Source organism: Sapajus apella, unplaced genomic scaffold (assembly GCF_009761245.1).
Source record: "Sapajus apella isolate SASKATOON/1434 unplaced genomic scaffold, GSC_monkey_1.0 scaffold68, whole genome shotgun sequence".
Lineage (NCBI taxonomy): Eukaryota > Metazoa > Chordata > Mammalia > Primates > Cebidae > Sapajus > Sapajus apella.
This window is the reverse complement of record NW_022437008.1, coordinates 10,583-28,906: the sequence shown is the minus strand read 5'-3', so window position 1 is coordinate 28,906 and position 18,324 is coordinate 10,583. Positions and strand designations below refer to the sequence as shown.

The 18,324-nt window shown below is 43.0% G+C and overlaps 1 protein-coding gene and 1 long non-coding RNA gene across 2 annotated transcripts; one reads left to right on the top strand and one right to left on the bottom strand.

Annotated features, from left to right (window-relative positions):
* Positions 1–356: 356 nt before the first annotated feature.
* On the top strand, positions 357–7,894 carry LOC116530874. The gene is made up of 3 exons (XR_004260166.1): positions 357–396; positions 2,230–2,326; positions 7,017–7,894. It is a non-coding gene; the product is annotated as an uncharacterized LOC116530874 (long non-coding RNA).
* Positions 4,151–17,990, bottom strand: LOC116530851 (carcinoembryonic antigen-related cell adhesion molecule 8-like). Its single transcript, XM_032249300.1, has 6 exons — positions 17,720–17,990; positions 16,503–16,862; positions 12,192–12,470; positions 11,537–11,791; positions 5,966–6,097; positions 4,151–4,457 (listed from the first exon to the last, which is right to left on the bottom strand). Exons 1-5 carry the CDS (start codon positions 17,781–17,783, stop codon positions 6,006–6,008), a joined length of 1,050 nt encoding a protein of 349 aa, XP_032105191.1. The 5' UTR covers positions 17,784–17,990; the 3' UTR covers positions 4,151–4,457; positions 5,966–6,005.
* Positions 17,991–18,324: the final 334 nt, after the last annotated feature.

The following is an 18,324-nucleotide window of genomic DNA, read 5'->3' as shown; positions in this document are numbered from 1 at the left end:
TAGTTCTTTTCCTTGTTCATATCATATCCTTGTCTGTCTTCTCAGTCTCCTGAGTTGCTCTTTGTCCAAAGGCCCATTTCAGACCCTCTTCACTGAAGCCTGTATGGTTATTTCTGTTAGAATCAGTCATCTTTCCTTTCTTTGAATTCTTGTAGGTACAATGGTGTGGAGTGAAACATGAGTTTTATTTAATTATTATCATGTTTAAAAAAAAATCAATGTATTCTGCTAATTAAAAGCTTTTCTTTCTTTCTTTTTTTTTTTTTTTTTTAGACTGTATCTTGCTCTGTCACCCAGGCTGGAGTGTAGTAGCGTGATCTTGGCTCATTGCCAGCTTCCGACTCCCTGTTTCAAGTGATTCTCCTGCCTCAGCCTTCTGAGTAACTGGGATTACAGGTACAAGCCACCATGCCCAACTGATTTTTTGTATTTTTAGTAGAGATGGGGTTTCGCCATGTTGGCCAAATGGTCTTGATCTCCTGAGCTCATGATTTGCCCGCCTCAGCCTCCCAAAGTGCTGGGATTACAGGTGTGAGCCACCATGCCTGGCCTAAAAGTTTTTCTTTAAAAAAAAAAAAATCTTTGTAATAGAATGATTTATAATCCTTTGGGTATATACCCAGTAATGGGATTGCTGGGTCAAATGGTATTTCTATTTCTAGATCCTTGAGGAATCACCACACTGTCTTCCACAATGGTTGCGCTCGTTTACTCTCCTACCAACAGTGTAAAAGCATTCCTATTTTGGTTGGGGAGGGATAACATTAGGAGAAATACCTAATGTAGGTGACGGAGGGATGGAGGCAGCAAACCATCATGGCATGTGTATACCTATGTAACAATCCTTGCAAGATCTGCACGTGTACCCCAGAACTTAAAGTATAATAATAAAAAAAATCCAAAAAATCTTAAAATTTGGATTGGAGAAGGATTAGAGATTAAATTGTTGATGTTTGAATTTTATTGTGGTTTAAAAAACTTTTATTTTAGGTTCAGGGTACATGTGCAGCTTTGTTACGTAGGTAAATCCGTGTTACAGGAGTTTGATGTACAAATTATTTCATTACCCAAGTACTAAGCCTAGTATCAGTAGTTATTTTTTCTGCTCCTCTTCTAACTCCCACTCTCTGCCCTCTTGTAGGCCCCAGTGTCTGTTTCCCCCCCTTTTTTTGTCCGTATGTTCTCATCGTTTAGCTCCCAGTTACAAGTGAGAACATGCAGCATTTGGTTTTCTGTTTCTGTGTTAGCTTGCTAAGGATAATGTCCTCTAGCTCCATCCATGTTCCTGGAAAAGAGATGACCACATTATTTTTTATGGCTGCATAGTATTCTGTGGTGTATATGTACCATATTTTAAAAATGCGGTTTTCCATTGATGGGCGTTTCCATTGATTCCACGTCTTCTCTATTGTGAACAGTGCTGCACTGAACATTCATGTGCATGTGTCTTTATGGTAGAATGATTTATATTCCTATGGCTATATACCCAGTAATGAGATTGCTGGGTCAAATGGTGGTTCTGATTTTAGCTCTTTGAGGAATTGCCACACTACTTTCCATAATGATTGAACTAATTGACACTTCCACCAGCAGTGTATAAGCATCCCCTTTTCTCCACAACCTTGCCAGCATGTTATTTTTTTGATGTTAGCCATTCTGACTGGTATGAGATGGTATCTCATTGTAGTTTTGATTTGCATTTCTCTAATGATCAGTGATAGTGAGCTTTATTTCCTATGCTTTGGCCACATGTATGTCTTCTTTTGAAAAATGTCTGTTGGCTGGGTACGATGGCTCACACCTGTAATCCTAGCACTTTGGGAGGCTGAGGCAGGTGGATCACTTGAGGTCAGGAGTTCAAAACCAGCCTAGCCAACATGGTGAAACTCTATCTCTACTTAAAGTGCAAAAAAAAAAAAAAAAAAAAAAAAAGCCAGGTGTGGTGGTAGACACCTGTAATCCCAGCTACTTGGGAGGCTGAGGCAGGAGAATTGCTTGAACCTGGGAGGCAGAGGTTGCAGTGAGCTGAGATCATGCCAGCACACTAGCCTGTGACAGAGTGAGACTCCGTACAAAAAAAGAAAACAAAGAAAAGTGTCTGTTCATGTCCCTTGCCCACTTTTTAATGGACTTGTTTTTTCTTATAAGTTTGTTTAAGTTCCCTATAGATGCTGGATATTACATTTTTGTCAAATGCATAGCTTGAAAATATGTTCCCCTATTCTGTAGGTTGTCTGTTTACTCTGTTGATGGTGTCTTTTGCTGGAAGCATGAGTTTTAGATTCAGAAATATGTGAGTCTGAGTCCTGGTTCCACCTTTTATCAGGTGAGATAAGCAACAAGTTAATTGATATCTTGGAATAGAGGGATAATAGTGCCTACTTAAAGGGTCATCGTGAGCCTTGGATGAGGTGTAGACATAAAGGTCCCCAGCATGTAGCAGATTACTTCCTCTTCATTTTTGTAGCTCACTGGCTCCACTAATCATCACTGGCTGTGAACATGCATCAAAAGGCAAAATTCCAACTAATGTAAATATAGATCTAATTGGCTTTTATTTGTGATTCAGGATTTGGGGCAGCTCCCACTCTACCAATGCAGTGATAGCTCCCTGTGGGCAATACAATAACAGAACAGTGGGTTTTGTCAAATTGGAACCAGTAAACAGAGCCATATAAATAAATTGATTGGATAACATCAGGGTACTTCAGGTTACTTTTTTGGGGGTAAATGTTAAAGGAGAGGGGACTTCCTTATTATGTTGACTCAGGGAGACTGGACTCTTCCATTTTCAGAAAAAAACTGGTCTGTTTTGAGATCTGCTTCCTTAAAATTCTAGCTGGAGTATGTAGCATTTAGCATGAGTGGCTCTAATTTGGAGTCTTTAGGCTCTCACTTATGTGAGAATGTGACCAAAAACTAAAGAATTAGCATGACTTTCAGTTATCATCATTTTTGGCTTCCATCACTTATAGGTTATAATATCCTTCTGATCACACATTTATTTGAGTTTATGTAATTCCAGCCAAAGAGAGACCATTTGATATTAGATGGATGGCAGCATGCAAACATTTAAAACTTTTAGAGATTACAGCACACCAGGGAGACTACTAGGATGATTATCAGGAAAATAATATGAAGAGTTTGGAGTATGCACCTTTGGCAAGATGCAAACCAACTAAAATAGAATAGATCAAAGAATGAACTAGTTGAGTGTAGCCATTTTAACCAAGTAGCATATTTGTTAATTTTTGCAACTGAGACTCTTTAATACCCAATATATTTATCCATGTGCAATGAGAAGTGTCATAAACTTCACAGACTCTTCTCTGTTCAGCCAGTAGGGAGCAATTTTATTATCTAGCATCGCATGCCAGGGTTAAACTAAAACATGGAGTGAGAACAAGTGAGTCTAGAAGTCTAACTCAAAGGGACCATGATACATTTGAACAAACAGTTGTGTTAAAGATGCTGCTAATGTTAGCCACTGGATGGACTAAAGGATCTCTTATGTAAAAATTCGGGTTGACACAATAGATTAGACACTTGGTTAATCTGACGTGCTATGTATATTCTCAAATATAACACCCCAGTCAAAGCCTTGGTAATATAACCAATGTTTAAAAATATATCCCATTATAAAGACAGCCAATTCTTACTGAACTTGTGCAAATAACTGAATTACCATAAACGTATGAATACTCATGAATAGTTGTCCAGTTCTGTGGCAGTCAGGTAGGGAGCAAAAGTAAATGTTACAATTTTTGTTCACAAAAGTGTACTTTACCAAATTGCCATAAACTATAAATAAAAAACTATTTATTTATAGTAAAAAATAAAGGAATTTGGCTGGTCACGGTGGCTCATGCCTGTAATCCCAGCATTTTGGGAGGCTGAGGTGAGTGGATCACCTGAGGTCAGGAGTTTGAGACCAGCCTGGCCAACATGGTGAAACCTCGTCTCTACTAAAATGACGAAAATTGGCCGGGCATTGTGGTAGGCGCCTGTAATCACAGCTACTTGAGAGGCTGAGGCAGGATAATTGCTAGGACCCAAGAGGTGGAGGTTGCAGTGAGCCGAGGTTGTGCCACTGCACTCCAGCCTGGGTGACAAAGCAAGACTCCATCTCAAAAAAAAAGAAAAAGAAATTAATAAATCTGAAAAAGAAAACACTTAAAGAATTAGCAAATTTTCAAATACAAAATTTTAAAAACATCCTCATTATTATTTAGTTCAGTGAAATTGTTTTTTTTTCTTCTGTTTTGATTGGCAATTTCACGAAGGCATCAGCCCGTTTGCAAATTCTTAGACAGTCCAGTGGTATGATCTTAACAAAAACTTGTATTCAAGAGTACTTGTCAGAGTCTTTTCCATAAACCTCCTTGAAGAAGATGAAATTTTGGATAGTAGCTGATTGCAAATGCTTTGCAAATTTGAGGAAGAATAAAAACAATTGTCTGTGAATGACAAAGATTGAAAATGACTATGGTTAAAACTCTGATGAGAGCTTATTATGATAAAGGCACAGCTGACATAGAAATTAAGTTACTTCTGTGGCATATGACATTATGACTGATAACATACTCTTTTTCTAGGAATCTCATATAATTTTTGGAACACGCATATCAGTAACATACCCATAAGTATAACTTAGAAAAGGTTTAGCATCACTTATCAATTAACAATGCTTTCCATGGAATTTAACATATCAAATAAGTGGCTTTACCACTTAGCTTCTGTTTCTCAGCTGGATTACTGAGTTCTTGATGGAGCCCATTAATGAATGGGGCCAACAAAGTATAGGCTTGTATATGTTGAAAAAGGTTTCTAGGAAATTTGAATACTCCCAGCTAAAGAAACATTGTTTTGACCTCACATTCTACCTATTAGAACAGGAGTTCTCCATCCTAGTTACATTTGAGTAGCATCTGGGAAGGCTTAAAAATTACCAGTGCCTGGGTCCCACTCCAGACATTAGGTCAGAATTTATGGATGAGGCTTAAGCATCATTTAAAAAAATGTTTATCAGTGATTTCCAATGTGCGGCTATATTTCCCATCAGATTTGTTTGATTTCTTGTGGCAGTCACTTTTTTCTATTTTGGTATTATGATTATTTTTCAAATATTGTCTCCTGTCTTAGGCCATATGTTCTCTGGGATAGGGACCTTGCCTTCTTTATTTCTGTATCTTTCATGAACACATGAATTGGTCATTGGGAAAAGGTTCTTAACTACACATAGGTTATGTCCTATGTCTCAGGTTCACACATGAATGCTAGAGTCATTGTTCTCCACAAGGTCAGTGGTTGCCTGTGATGAAGGGTGTGGGTAACTCCACAGTTCAGAGAATGGATGGGAGAGCACCCTGTTTTTAGGCATAGCATTGAAGCTAAGAATTCGACGTGCATATGGGCAGAGAGGCAGGGATGTGTAGAGAGTCAGATCTTATTAGGATGGAGGAATCATACTAGGGAGTAGAGGTAAAGGAATTAAGAAGGATTAGTAAAAAGAAGAAATGTGGACTTATCAAATAGGCCAGGATAGATCCCTGAAGATTCTTGAGTAGGTGAGTGAACTAGATTTTAGGAAGGTGATGAGGCAGCCATATGCAAGGAAAATTTCAAAGACTGGAGACAAGAAGTCAAGCAGGACTTCGAGCAGTTGTTGTGGTTTGTGGGACTGGAGAGAATGACACAAGTGATAGATCTTAAGAAAGGATCAAAAGACTTTCACAGTGTATTGAATCTGGGAAACAAATGAGTAGAGACTGTGAATAATCACATCTAAGAGACAGTGGGGCACATGGGGCGTGTAGACCAGGGAAGAAGAGACCTGCAGGGGTTATTGATGAGAAGAAGGAGTTTGTTGGGAGGAGGATGAGATTCAGTCCTGGGATACAGTTCTCTCTCCCAAGCATGGCAGTCAGCCTTGCAGGAAACAGGACAAGAGGAAAGGCCATCATACCTGCCAGTCTTTCTGAAATGCAGAAACCACACCAGGGCTGCTATATCAGAGCCACCCTGGCCAGCACTCCAATCATGATGCTGAAAGTGGCCCCAGCTGAGAGGACAGGAGAACTATCTGGTACTGAAGCCTCTGTCATGGAAAGAAAAGAGAAGGAATGAAGGTGATGTTATTTTACAGTGTGGTGCCCCAGGAACCAGCTCTTAGCATGAAGTAGTCTCTACTTGTTTTTTCAAGGAATATATTATTTTTGTGGGAAAGTTGCTGGGAAGTGATTAGCCAACTATATTCTTGCAGTTTTTTTTTTTCCCCCGTCACCATGTTTCTAGGTTGATGATCAGCCTTCTGTCAATTTCATTCTGACCTTTCTTTACTCAGATATTTTTGAAGTCTTTGGGATGTGAGAAAGGCTGTGATATTTTCTGTATCATTAGAACTTTCCACTTTTCATGGTTGCATCTTTTTCTCAGTGTCTGAGTTGTGGCAGATCTCTATGGCAGGGAGTGGATGGACAGAAGGTCCGTGTCAATGCATTCCAAATTGACCACCACCTTTGCACAGAGACCTCTCTTCTCAGGGGCTCCCAGCAGGGGTATAAAAGCAAGCCCAGTATTATGAGACTCTGTTTAACTCTAATGGGTTACTAGTTGGAAGACACCCCATCAGCCTTGCTGAAACTCATTTAGAACTGTACCACTATTTGGCTGGGCACGGTGGCTCACGCCTGTAATCCCAGCACTTTGGGAGGCTGAGGTGGGCGGATCACGAGTTGAGGAGATTGAGACCACCCTGGCTAACACAGTGGAACCCTGTCTGTACTAAAAATACAAAAAATTAGCTGGGCATGGTCGCAGGCACCTGTAATCCCAGCTACTTAGGAGGCTGAGGCAGGAGAATCACTTGAACCTGGGAGGCAGAGGTTCCATTAAGCCAAGATCACACCATTGTACTCCACCCTGGGCAACAGAGTGAGACTGTCTCAAAAAAAAAAAAAAAAAAAAAAAAAAACTGCACTGCTATCTAAAACTTCTTTTCTCTTTCTCCTTCACAGGGATCAGATCTGCATTGTGGTCTGAGGGATCTCCCAGGCTTCTCCCACACCTGCCCGACTTTCCCTTACAGGTGTTTTTCCTGATAAATTATCTTGCATGTCTAATCCCATCTTGGCTGCATCTCAGTGGGTAAAAACTAATATACTAGGTTTGATTCTTTGCATTTAGGTTTTTATTCTCTCTCTTTCACATGTAGCCAATTATGTCCTAGTGTTTTCTGTGTTGCCTTTTTTTAATGTGTATTTACATAAAATACCTTTTACATACATATATACACACACACACACACACACACACACCCACACACCCTTTTGCATCTGTTTCTTTATTTCTGTTGGAACCATTTACTTTTGGCCCTCACCAGTCAACTCAGGCTGATGATTAACGCTATGTTACCTACTGTTGAGGGGCATCTTCTACGTGCCAGGCCCTGTGCTGAATACTTTACCTGTATCTCATTTGATTTATATAAGAACCCTGTCAGGTAGACATTATTTTCATTTTACAGATGAGAAGACAAAGGCTTAGAGTGGTGAAAAAACTGTAGTAATATAGCAGCTAACATTTGTGAAACATTTCCTCTGTATGTGATATTTTGCTGAAGGTTTCATTGATGATTACATTAAACCTTTAAAACAATGCTATGAAGCAAACATTGTTACTGCAATTTTCAGTTGAGGAATCAGAGGCTCAGAGAAGTTAAGAATCTTGTGCAATAAATTTATAACTGCAAACTCTTACATTAAAAAAGAAGAAAGATCTTAAATCAACAACCTAATTTACAACTTCACAATATAGGAGAAAAATAAACTAAACCCAAACACAGTGAATGAAGGAAGTAATAAGGATTAGGGTGGATATAAATAAAATGGAGAATGGAAAAACAATAGAGAAATCAATGAAACCAAAAGTTGGTTCTTCAAAATAAGATGAACAAAATTGACAATCGTTAACTAGATTGACTAAGAAAAAAAGAGGGAAGATTGAAATTACTAACATCAGAAATGAAAATGGAGTCAGGCATGGTGGCTACACCTTTAATACCAGCACTTTGGGAAGCTAAATCCAGAGGACTGCTTGAGGCCTAGAGTTTGAAACCAGCCAACATAGGGAGATTCTGTCTCTACAAAATTAAAAAAGGAAATCAGCTGGGCATGGTGGTGTGCACCTGTACTTTCAGCTACCTGGGAAGCTGAGATGGGAGGATCGCTTGAGCCTAGGAGTTTGAGGCTGCAGTGAGTTGTGATTGTACCATTGCATTCCACTCTGGGCTGGCCTAAAGAGTGGGACCCTGTTTCTCTCTCAAAAAAAAGAAAAGAAAATGGAGATATATCAATTCTAGAGAAATAATGTTTACAAAAGTACTGTGAATAATTGTATGCCAATAAATTGGATAACCTAGATGAAAATGGACAAATCCCTAGAAAGACACAAAAAAATCTGAATAGACGTATAATTAGTAGAAAGATTGAATAAAAATTGTGTTTGACAAAATTCAACATTCTTTCTTAATAAAAACATTATAAGTATGAATGGAAGGAAACCATCTCAATATAATAAAGGCAATATTTGAGAAGCCTAAGGCTGACAATCATACTCAATAAAGACTGAAAGCTTTCCCCCTATGATCAGGAACAAGAAAAGGATGCCTGCTTTTGCCGCATCTATTTAAATTGTATTAGAAATCCTAGCCAGAGAAATTAGGCAAGAAAAAAAAGACTTTCAAATTGGAAAGAAGTACAATTATCTGTCTGGTCACAGATAACTTGAACTTGTATGTAGAAAACTTTGAAGGTGAAAAAACCTGTTAGAATTTATTAATAAATGCAGTAATGTTGCAGGATACAAAATCAACACGCAAGCATCAGTTGCATTTCTATATACTGATGATGAACAATCTGAAAAGAAATTAAGAAAAAAAATTTTAATTCACATTAACATCAAAAAGAATAAGATATTAACCAAGGTGAAAAGATTATGTTCTGAAAACTAGAAAACATTGCTGAAGGAAATTAAAGATGACCTCAATAAATGGGAAGATGTTTTGTTTTTATGGATTGGAAGACTCAGTATTGTTATGAGAACAATACTACCCAGAGTGAGCTACAGATTCAACACAATTTCTATCAGAATGCCGATGACATTTTTTGCAGAAATAGAAAAATCTATCCTAAAGTTCATATGGAATTTCAGGACTCAAAATAGCCAAACAAGTGTGAAAAAAAAATCTTGAAAAAATGCCGAATCCTGATTTCAGTATTTACTACAAAGCCACAATAATCAATGCAATTTGGTACTTGCATAAAGGAATACATAGAAACCAGTGGAATAGAAAAGAAAGCCCAGAAAGGAATGCTTGCATATACGGCCAAATGCTTTTTGATAAGGATGCCAAGACCATTCAATGGGGAAAGTGCAGTCTTTTCAACAGATGACTTTGGGAAAGCTGGATATCCATGCAGAAGGGTGAGTTGAACCTTTGCCTGACACCATATACAAAAAATTAACCCACAGTAGATTGAAGACCAAATGTAAGAGTAAAAAACTATAAACCTCTTAGAAGAAAACACAAGGAAAAAACTCTGTGACATTGGATTTCACAGTGATTTCTTGGTTATAACAACAAAAGCGTAGGCAACAAAAGAAAGAATGGATAAGTTGGACTTCCTAAAAATTAGTAACTTTTATATATCAAAGAACATTATTGAGGAAGTGAAAGGGCAACCCATGAAGTGGGAAAAACATTTGCAAATCAGGTATGATAAAGGATTAATTTTCAGAATATGTGAAGAACTACTACAAATCAAGAACAGCAAAAATCCAAAAACCCAATTAAAAAAGGACAAAAGACCGAAATAGGAAGATACACAAATGGCCAATAAGCACATGCAAAGATGCTCAACATCACGAATACTTAAGAGATATGCAAAACAAAACCCCAATGATAGAATACCTCAAAGACATCAGGGTGGCTTTGATTAAAACACACACACACACACACACACACACACACACACACTAAGTGTTTTTAAGGAGGTGGAAAAATTGGAGCTCTAGTGCATTGCTGATGGGATTGTGAAATGTTATAGCCACCGTGGAAAATGGTTTGGCAGTTTCTCAAAAAATTAAAGAATTAATATTTGAGCCAGCAATTCCACTTCTGGACATATATGCAAGAGAATTGGAAGGAATTTGAACAGATATTTGTGCACAAATGTTCACAGCAGCATTAGCCACACAATAGCCAAAAGGTGGAAACAACTGGAGTCCACTGAAAGATAAGTGGATAGGAAAATGAGGTATATCCATACAATGGAATGTTACTCAACCTTAACAAGGAATAAAATTCTGATACATGGTGCAATATGGATGAACTTTGAAGACATTATGCTAAGTGAAATAAGCCAGACACAAAAGCACAGCTATTATATAATTCCATTTATATAAGGTTGTTAGAATAGTCAATTACATGGAGACAGAAAGTAAGTAGAATGGAGGTTACGGGGGGTTAGCGGAAGAAGCACTAAGAGTTACTGTTTATTGGGTGCAGAGGTTTAATATGGTGAGATGAAAAAGTTATGGAAATAGATAGTGGTGACGGTTACACAACAGTAAATTTAACGGATAGAAATAGTTAATGGTAAGTCTTATGTAAAAAAGAAAAAAAAATATATATAGTGGCTGGTAGTCTAACCCTTTCTATAAATGCGCACTGGCACTGCCCCTTCCCTCCCATGCAGAGCCCCTGTGGGTGAATATCCCTATGTCTCCAAGTGTGCATCACTCACTGTCCTCTGTGCTGTGCCCACAGCCTCATACAACTGGCAACTTCAGAGCCAGGACACAGCTCAGGAGTCTTCCCGGAGGCTCCCTGTCTTCCCATTTCCCTGCAGCCTGACCAGGGGGAGGCTTGGCTTCAACTGGCATCTTGATTTAGCCAGATTTGGGGCAGGCTACCTGGATACCTTCTCCATACAGCCAGGTCCCACCCCAAGTTGAGTCAGGGCAGGGCCTGTCACTGGGGGTGCTGGGAGCGGAGAAGGGAGCAGAGTCTGAGCTGCTTCTCCCCCATCCAAGGGACTTCCTCCTCTCATTTGGGGAACGTTGTGGGCTTGTTTCAAAGCCTTGGATGTTTCTTGCAGCTAATGGAATAGGTAAAAGAAAACAAAGGGGTAATAGAAACAGGGGTGCCACATGTTGGTGACAAAGAAAAGCAACTTGACCTTGAGGACCCTCCTTCTTCCCCCTTTGTGAAGCCTCTTCCACTACATAGGGGACTGGGGCTGACTAAGTCCCCTTTCCACATTTCTCAGGTCAGCCCCAAGGTCAGCCATGAGAAATCAGAAAAATAGGCAGAAGAGAGTCTGTAGAGATGAATTGGGAGGGTTTAGGAGAAAAATTTGGGATTTGTTTGTGCTGTTGGACAGAGGCTGGGAATAAAACTTTTTTTCTGGCTCTTCTCTGAAAGCCAGATAGACTCTACCAGTAAACACTGCCAGTGCTTCAGGGATCCACATACCAGACACTGTGATCATCTTGACTGTGGTCCTGTTGCGGCCAGTGGCTGGGTTCATGGCGTGGCAGGTGTAGGATCCACTGTTCTTCACAGTAATATTGGGGATAAAGAGCTTTTGTTTGTTTTGCTGGAATGTGCCATTTACAGACCAAGAATACTGTGAGGCTGGATTAGAGGCTGCATGGCAGGAGAGGCTGAGATTTCCTCCTGGGTAGTAATAGGTGTTTGAAGGGGAAATGATGGGGGCATCTGGGCCATCTGGAGCAAAGAGAATAAAGTCACAGATGATGTCATCAGAGGGAAGGGGAAGCTCCTGGTCTGTGAAAGGGCCATAGTGTCCCTCTGAGACAAGTCACAACCCTGAAGTCTCAACCAACCCTCCGCTGTGTCTACTGAGATGGAGTCTGAGACAATTATCTCTTTCTGCCATCAGAAGATGTGGACCCCAAGTCTCCTGTGACAGGAGCACCCTCGCCCCTTTTATTCTTGGTCAAGGCTGGGGCTACACATGTTTGCCTGGGGCAGGAAGTCATGACCACCTGGGTGTCTAGAGGTCAGGGTCTGCATCTTTGGACCTGATAGGGACTGAGAGGCCTGGCATCTGGCTGTATGGATTTGGGATGGAAGCCAGGGCCACAGAGGAACAGAAGATACTCACAGAGGACATTCAGGGTGACTGGGTCACTGAAGTTCGCACTCACTGGGTTCTGTATTTCACACTCATAGGGTCCTGTGTCATTCCTTGTGACTCTGAGTAGAGTGAGGGTCCTGTTGTCACTGGACAGCTGCAGCCTGGGACTGACCAGGAGGCTCTGACCATTTACCCACCACAGGTAGGTTGTGTCCTGAGTCTCAGGTTCACAGGTTAAGGCCACAGCATCCTTGTTCTCCACAGGGCTGGAGTTGTTGCTGGTGATGTAGGGCTTGGACAGCTCCACTATGCAGATAACAGAGAGAAGATTGCCCTGTGTGGCACCTGTGATTCCTTCAACAGGCATCTTTCAGTCAGAGTTGGCATCTCCCACCTCTCAGCCCACCCGAGTCCTTAAAAGCCCACAGCAGGTGTGTGTGTCACAAGACAGATACATGACAATCAGGGCTTAGAGACCATTAGGCTGCCTTCTCTGTGTGGAAGAAGCACAGACTTTCTCAAGTGTGAATTGAACAGCAGCTCTGGGTTGTGGACGGACCCAGGACTGGGAGTTACAGTCCTGGTGCCTCTTCTGGTCCCTCTCTGACTGGCTGCCTGCCTGGCCCACCTTGGGGTCCTCACCTAGAACCTATAGGTGCCGAGTCCCTTCCAGCTTCACAGTCCTACTTTGCCCCTCGAGGTGTGTTTTTGAGGGTTTTCTTTCCAAGAACATTCTAGAGCTGGAAGATGATGGGATTCGCCATTATCCCTAATTCCCAAGGATACTGGGCAGTCTGACCTGGGACTGGGTGTCTAAACAGAAATAACAGGAGAGGGAGGCCAGGGGCAAGCCTGGAGTTCGGCTCAGTCATTAGGCAGTGGAGCCACAAGGTGTTTCATGGTGACTTGCTAGAGCCAGTGACCTCTAAAGATAGAGCAGTCCAAGGAATGATCTAGAAAGAGTGAAGGGGACAGGCATAAGAGCAGGTGGCTTTGGCGCAGAACCATGTTTCCTTTCCTTGGTTTTTAATGTCTCTTCTTTTCCTGCAGAGGGCAGGTGAGGAACTCTGGATCCTTCCATAAATACAAGTGGACATTTGCAAATGCAAACTGACTGACGGCAAGGGGGAGCATGAACTGCTGGAAGTCTGGTCCTCATGGACCATGTGTGTTTGAGAGTTATGAGACAGAAATTTGGGAAGAAGTTTTGCAAATATCTTCTCCCATTGGACATTATACAAAGTGAAATAAGTCACTCATAGGACAAATACTGTATGATTTCACTTATATGAGGTTCCTAGGGTAGTCAAACTCATGGAATCAGGTAGTAGAATGGTAGTTGCTAAGGGATGGGTGTGGGAGAATGGGTTGTTCAATGGATGTGAAGTCTGATTTACACAGGATAGGGAGGTTCTAGAGATCTGCTGTACAGCTTCATGCCTACAGTTCTTACAGACTAGTTCTTACGCATAAGGCTTAGGACCAAAAGTGTTTTGAAATTCTAACTTTAAAAAATTTTTGAATATTTGCAGTATACTTACCAGTTTAGCATCTCACATCTGAAAATTCAAAATTCAAAATGCTCCAGTGAGCATTTCTTTTGAGCATCACATTAGTGGCAAAAAAAAAGTGGAATTTTGGAACATTTCAGATTTTGGATTTTTTTTTTTTTTTTTTTTTGAGATGGAGTCTCACTCTGTCACCCAGGCTGGAGTACAGTGGCAAGATCTTGGCTCACTGCAACCTCTGCCTCCCTGGTTCAAACAATTTTCCTGCCTCAGTGTCCTGAGTAGGTGAGACTACAGGCGCACACCACCATGCCTCGCTAATTTTTTTGTATTTTTAATAGAGTTGGAGTTTCACTGTGTTGCCGAGGCTGGTTTCAAACTCCTGAGCTCAGGCAATCCATCTGCCTCAGCCTCCCAAAATGCTAGGTGTGAGCCACTACGTCCCGCCCAGATTTTGGATTTTTGATGGTCAATGTGTAACTAATTCGCTTTTTAAAATGTGTCAGGAGTTTAGCTATTATGTTATGTTCTGACTATAGTAAAAAACAAAATTGGAGGAAACATTGATTTTTTTCCATAAGTAGAAATTGCTATTAATTGTCCACAGATCTAAAATTAATTGGTGGAAGGTGCATTTCTCTTGATAATAAAATAAAGTTTAGATGTCCTGTAAATTCCAGCGGGATCCCATTATGCTCAAAGGAAGATGCTGAAGTTCGTTTGAAATTAGCAACTCCCAGGTAGAGGGAGGCACATGAGTCCTGTTAGGAGGACAGGACGGTCCGAGAGGAAGTCTTAGGTGTGTCAGTTACATAAAGGGAGGAATGATTTCAAATTAGGAGAAGGGATGTGTGTTACATTGGTAAATTTAGAAAGCTTCCTGCCCCTAATTCCTATGGAGTTAGGCAAAACTGGGAGGAGCCCAAAACAGGCATATGCAATGCTTTCTTCATTTTTCTCTTGACCTCAGGAGACACAAGTAGAGTTTAATTAGGTTTTTGTGAATTGGACAGTCTAAGTGTCATGCCGGTGGCTTCAGCGTCTCCCCATTTGAAGGACCCCACCTTATCACAATGGCACATCATGAGACTTATCACATCATGAGAACACAGATGTGTGTGCAACAGGCAGTAAACCCATCAGGCTGCACCCGCCTGGCCATCCAGGATCTAGTTGCTAAATAGGTTTGGATCATTCATTCTTTCATTCATTCCCTCTCCCCTTCATGAGAGAATTAGTGAGTGTGTGTCAGCTGTTGGGCCTGTCCTGATACAGGGTGTGAGTGGGGAGAGAAAGCAAAGTCCTCTCTTTTGTCCTCCCGTGGGAGTGACACCAACACACCAGAAAACAGGATCTCAGGTTCAGTGAGGGGATTAAGATCACAGAGGGAGCCAGGACATTCCTTGCGCTGGCTCTGACAGTTGGGGCAAGTGATTTAGCTCTGGAGTACAAACTAATCAGTTGTTTATTTGCTTTTACTCTTCTGAGGGTTGGATGCCCAGGAAGAAAGGATTTGAGCCAATGGATGACCGTGGGGTCCATGGAACCCAATAAGCCCCCACTTCTTGTGGAAGAGAGGACGGGGCTGTGGCTGGAGAGGGACCTGATGGGACTCTGATCTGGCCCTCGTGTTTGTGTGACCCTGGTTCAGTGACTGTGTCTTTCTGTGCCTCTGTTTCTTCTCAGTAATAAGCTTCTGTTGGCCAGGTGCTGTGGCTCACTCCTGTAATCCCAGCACTTTGGGAGGCCTAGGCAGGTGGATCATGATGTCAAGAGATCAAGGCCATCCTGGCCAATATGGTGAAACCCTGTGTCTACTAAAAATACAAAAATTAGCTGGGCATGGTGGCGCACACCTGTAGTCCCAGCTACTCAGGAGGCTGAGGCAGGAGAATCGCTTGAACCCGGGAGGTGGTGATACTGTGCCACTGGCACAGCAGCCTGGCGACAGAGGAAGACTCCATCTCAAAAAAAAAAAAAAAGCTTCTCTTAAAATTACCATTAAATTATTCATAGTCACCTGACCTGAAGTCACAGAGGAGGCACTCACACAAGCAGATGGGCTATTATTTGCCTCCATGAGAGGGTCCCCTTGGCAGGATCCCTGCTGGACAAGTTGCTGTTGGGAACATCTTTCTTCTATTTCTGCCCCCTGGGGACACTGAACATTCTATGGAGTCTCCCCTCCCAGGGCAGTTGGCCGATGGCCTAAGAAGCTTGCCCATCTGTCCTCTTCACTGAGTCTCAGGTGAAGGACAAGACTCTGTCCTTGCCCAGATGAGGCTCTGGGGTCTGAGCCCTGGCTGGTGAGCAGCTCCAGGAACCACAGACCTTGGACTGCTGGTAATTCTTTGTTCCCAGTTGGCCCTGCCCAGAAGGTCGCCACCCAGCTCTGGCACAGGTTCCCCAGGGTCACCTGGAGTCAGGATCCTGGGATAGGGGGTCTGGAGCAGGGGCTTCCAGGGCTGAGCTTCTCTGTGAGGATCCCAGGGGGTCCCTCAGGTCAGGCCCTGACCCAGTTCTTTAGGGGCTTTCTCAGGGTCAGGTCCAAGGGGAGTGCACAGGGTGCTTGGCTGAGATTGATCTCCTATTGAGTCCCCGTCATCAGACTGTCCTTCCTCTGCTGCGAATATCTGCAGGGTCTGGATGCAGGAAAGGAATTATGATCTGTGGAAGTTTGTCTCCCCTGTGTGTGCCCTGCACTAAATGCCCAAACCCTAAAATAGGACATAATGCAGAGGAGGACACAGGCCCAGCCCAGGCCTGACAATCCTGTGTGTGTGAAATGGTACTGACCCCCAACACCCAGAGGACTGGAGGAATCACTCACGGTGTACGCTGAACTGGCCCGTTACTTCTTCATTCACAAGATCTAGCTTTATGACTTGTAGAGTGTAGAATCCTGTGTCATTTCTGGTGACATTCTGCATCAGTAGGGATGCATTGGGGTACACTGTCTCTCGACCGCTGTATGCGGGCCCTGTGGTAGTTATTTGAGATCTCACTACATATCCTATAATTCGCTGTTTGGCATCCACCATTTCCCCTTTGTACCAGTTGTAGCCAAGAGGGTCCTGGGGCAGATTGTGGACAAGCAGAAGAACATCCTTCCCCTCTGCAGCATTCGGCGGCACAGCTTCAGTACTGAGCTGGGCAGTGGTGGGCGGGTTCCAGAAGGTAAAAAGTGAGGCTAGGAGGGGGAGAGAGCATCAGTCAATATTGCAGCCTATCTATTGGGGTGTAAAGATGGAGATCTGAGCTTTGGAGTGTGTGTGTTTGTGTGTGTGTCCTACTGAGTCAAAGTCAGCAGCAGCACAGTCCCCTTTTCTTCAACACCTCTGACCCTGGCATTTCCCTGTGTGGAATCCTCTTCCTCAGGGGTCTGCGTGGCATCTTCCACAATGCCCTCAGAGCCTGCTGACATCAGGGCATCCTTAGGAGACCCCTTCCTTGACACCCCCTCTAGATACCTTGGGTTTTCCCTTTCTAACCTTTCCCTGCTTTGTTCCCTCCCTCCAGGGCTCTTGTCAACACCTGACCTCACATTCTAGAACTCTTTGTGTGTCTGTCTTCCTCCCCAGGAGAGTGTAAGCTCTCTGAGGGCAGGGACTTGTGTGATCTTGGCTGCACCCCAGTGCCTGGGACAGGCTGCAGACTCCTGTGGGTGAGCTCATGAGCCTTCCCAGGGCCCTCTGCTTCCTGAGGTTTATTTACCAATGTCTGATGTTGGCTGAGGACAATGTTTCATGCCCTGGTTATGTTTTTATGTGAAGTGTCATCTCATATAGTTATTATTATCATTTTTCAAAATGTTGTGGCCAGTGATGATTAACCAGGAATATGGAACACTTGAGATGTTCCTGCCTCTTGCCAATTCCAGTTCAATGTCATTTTCCTGCTTTGACCCCCATCTGCCTCTGGTGTCCTCTCTTCTATTAAGGCTCCAGTGGAAGCCCTCAGCCCCTCAGAGCCCCGTCCTCCCCAGGAGACCCCAGCCAGTCACTGCGCTTCCTCCTCCTGTCCTCTCCCAGGAAGTTCACTCCTCACCTGTGAGCAGGAGGCCCTGCCAGGGGACGTGCCATCTGCAGGGAGGGGCTGAGGGAAGCACCATGGTCTCTGCTGCCTGCGTGTCCTCCTATGTGGAGATGAGCCTGGGATCCAGAAACTTTCAGATCACGACTGTCAGCTGTGCTGTCCTTCCTCCTTCTGCACTGAGCCTCTTCCCAGGGCAGGAGCACTTCTCAGGCTCATGGGTGGGGTCTGTGCTCAGGACACACCTCTCTGTCCCCTCCCCTCTCAGTCCTGCCTCCTTGTCCCTCCTTTTTATTTTCTGTCGGTGTTTCAGGCCCCTGGGAGGTCTCTTCCTTCTTCAGCAGTGATTCTCTCACCCAGGCTCTATACACAGTACACACCCACACACCCACACACACAAAGAGACACACCCAGATACACAGTCACACACACACCCTGTAGGTTGGGTGAGCACAGCCCTGGGCCCTCAGCATCCTGCAGCCCATGTCACCAGGTTGGGGTGCACAGTCACTCCCCCTGCCCTCTCCCATCCCCATCTGGCTCTTCCCTTCAGATCAGGAGGTTGGGGCTCCACCACTGTCAAAGGGACACCACCACTGAGCTTTGAGGAGCTGAATGCT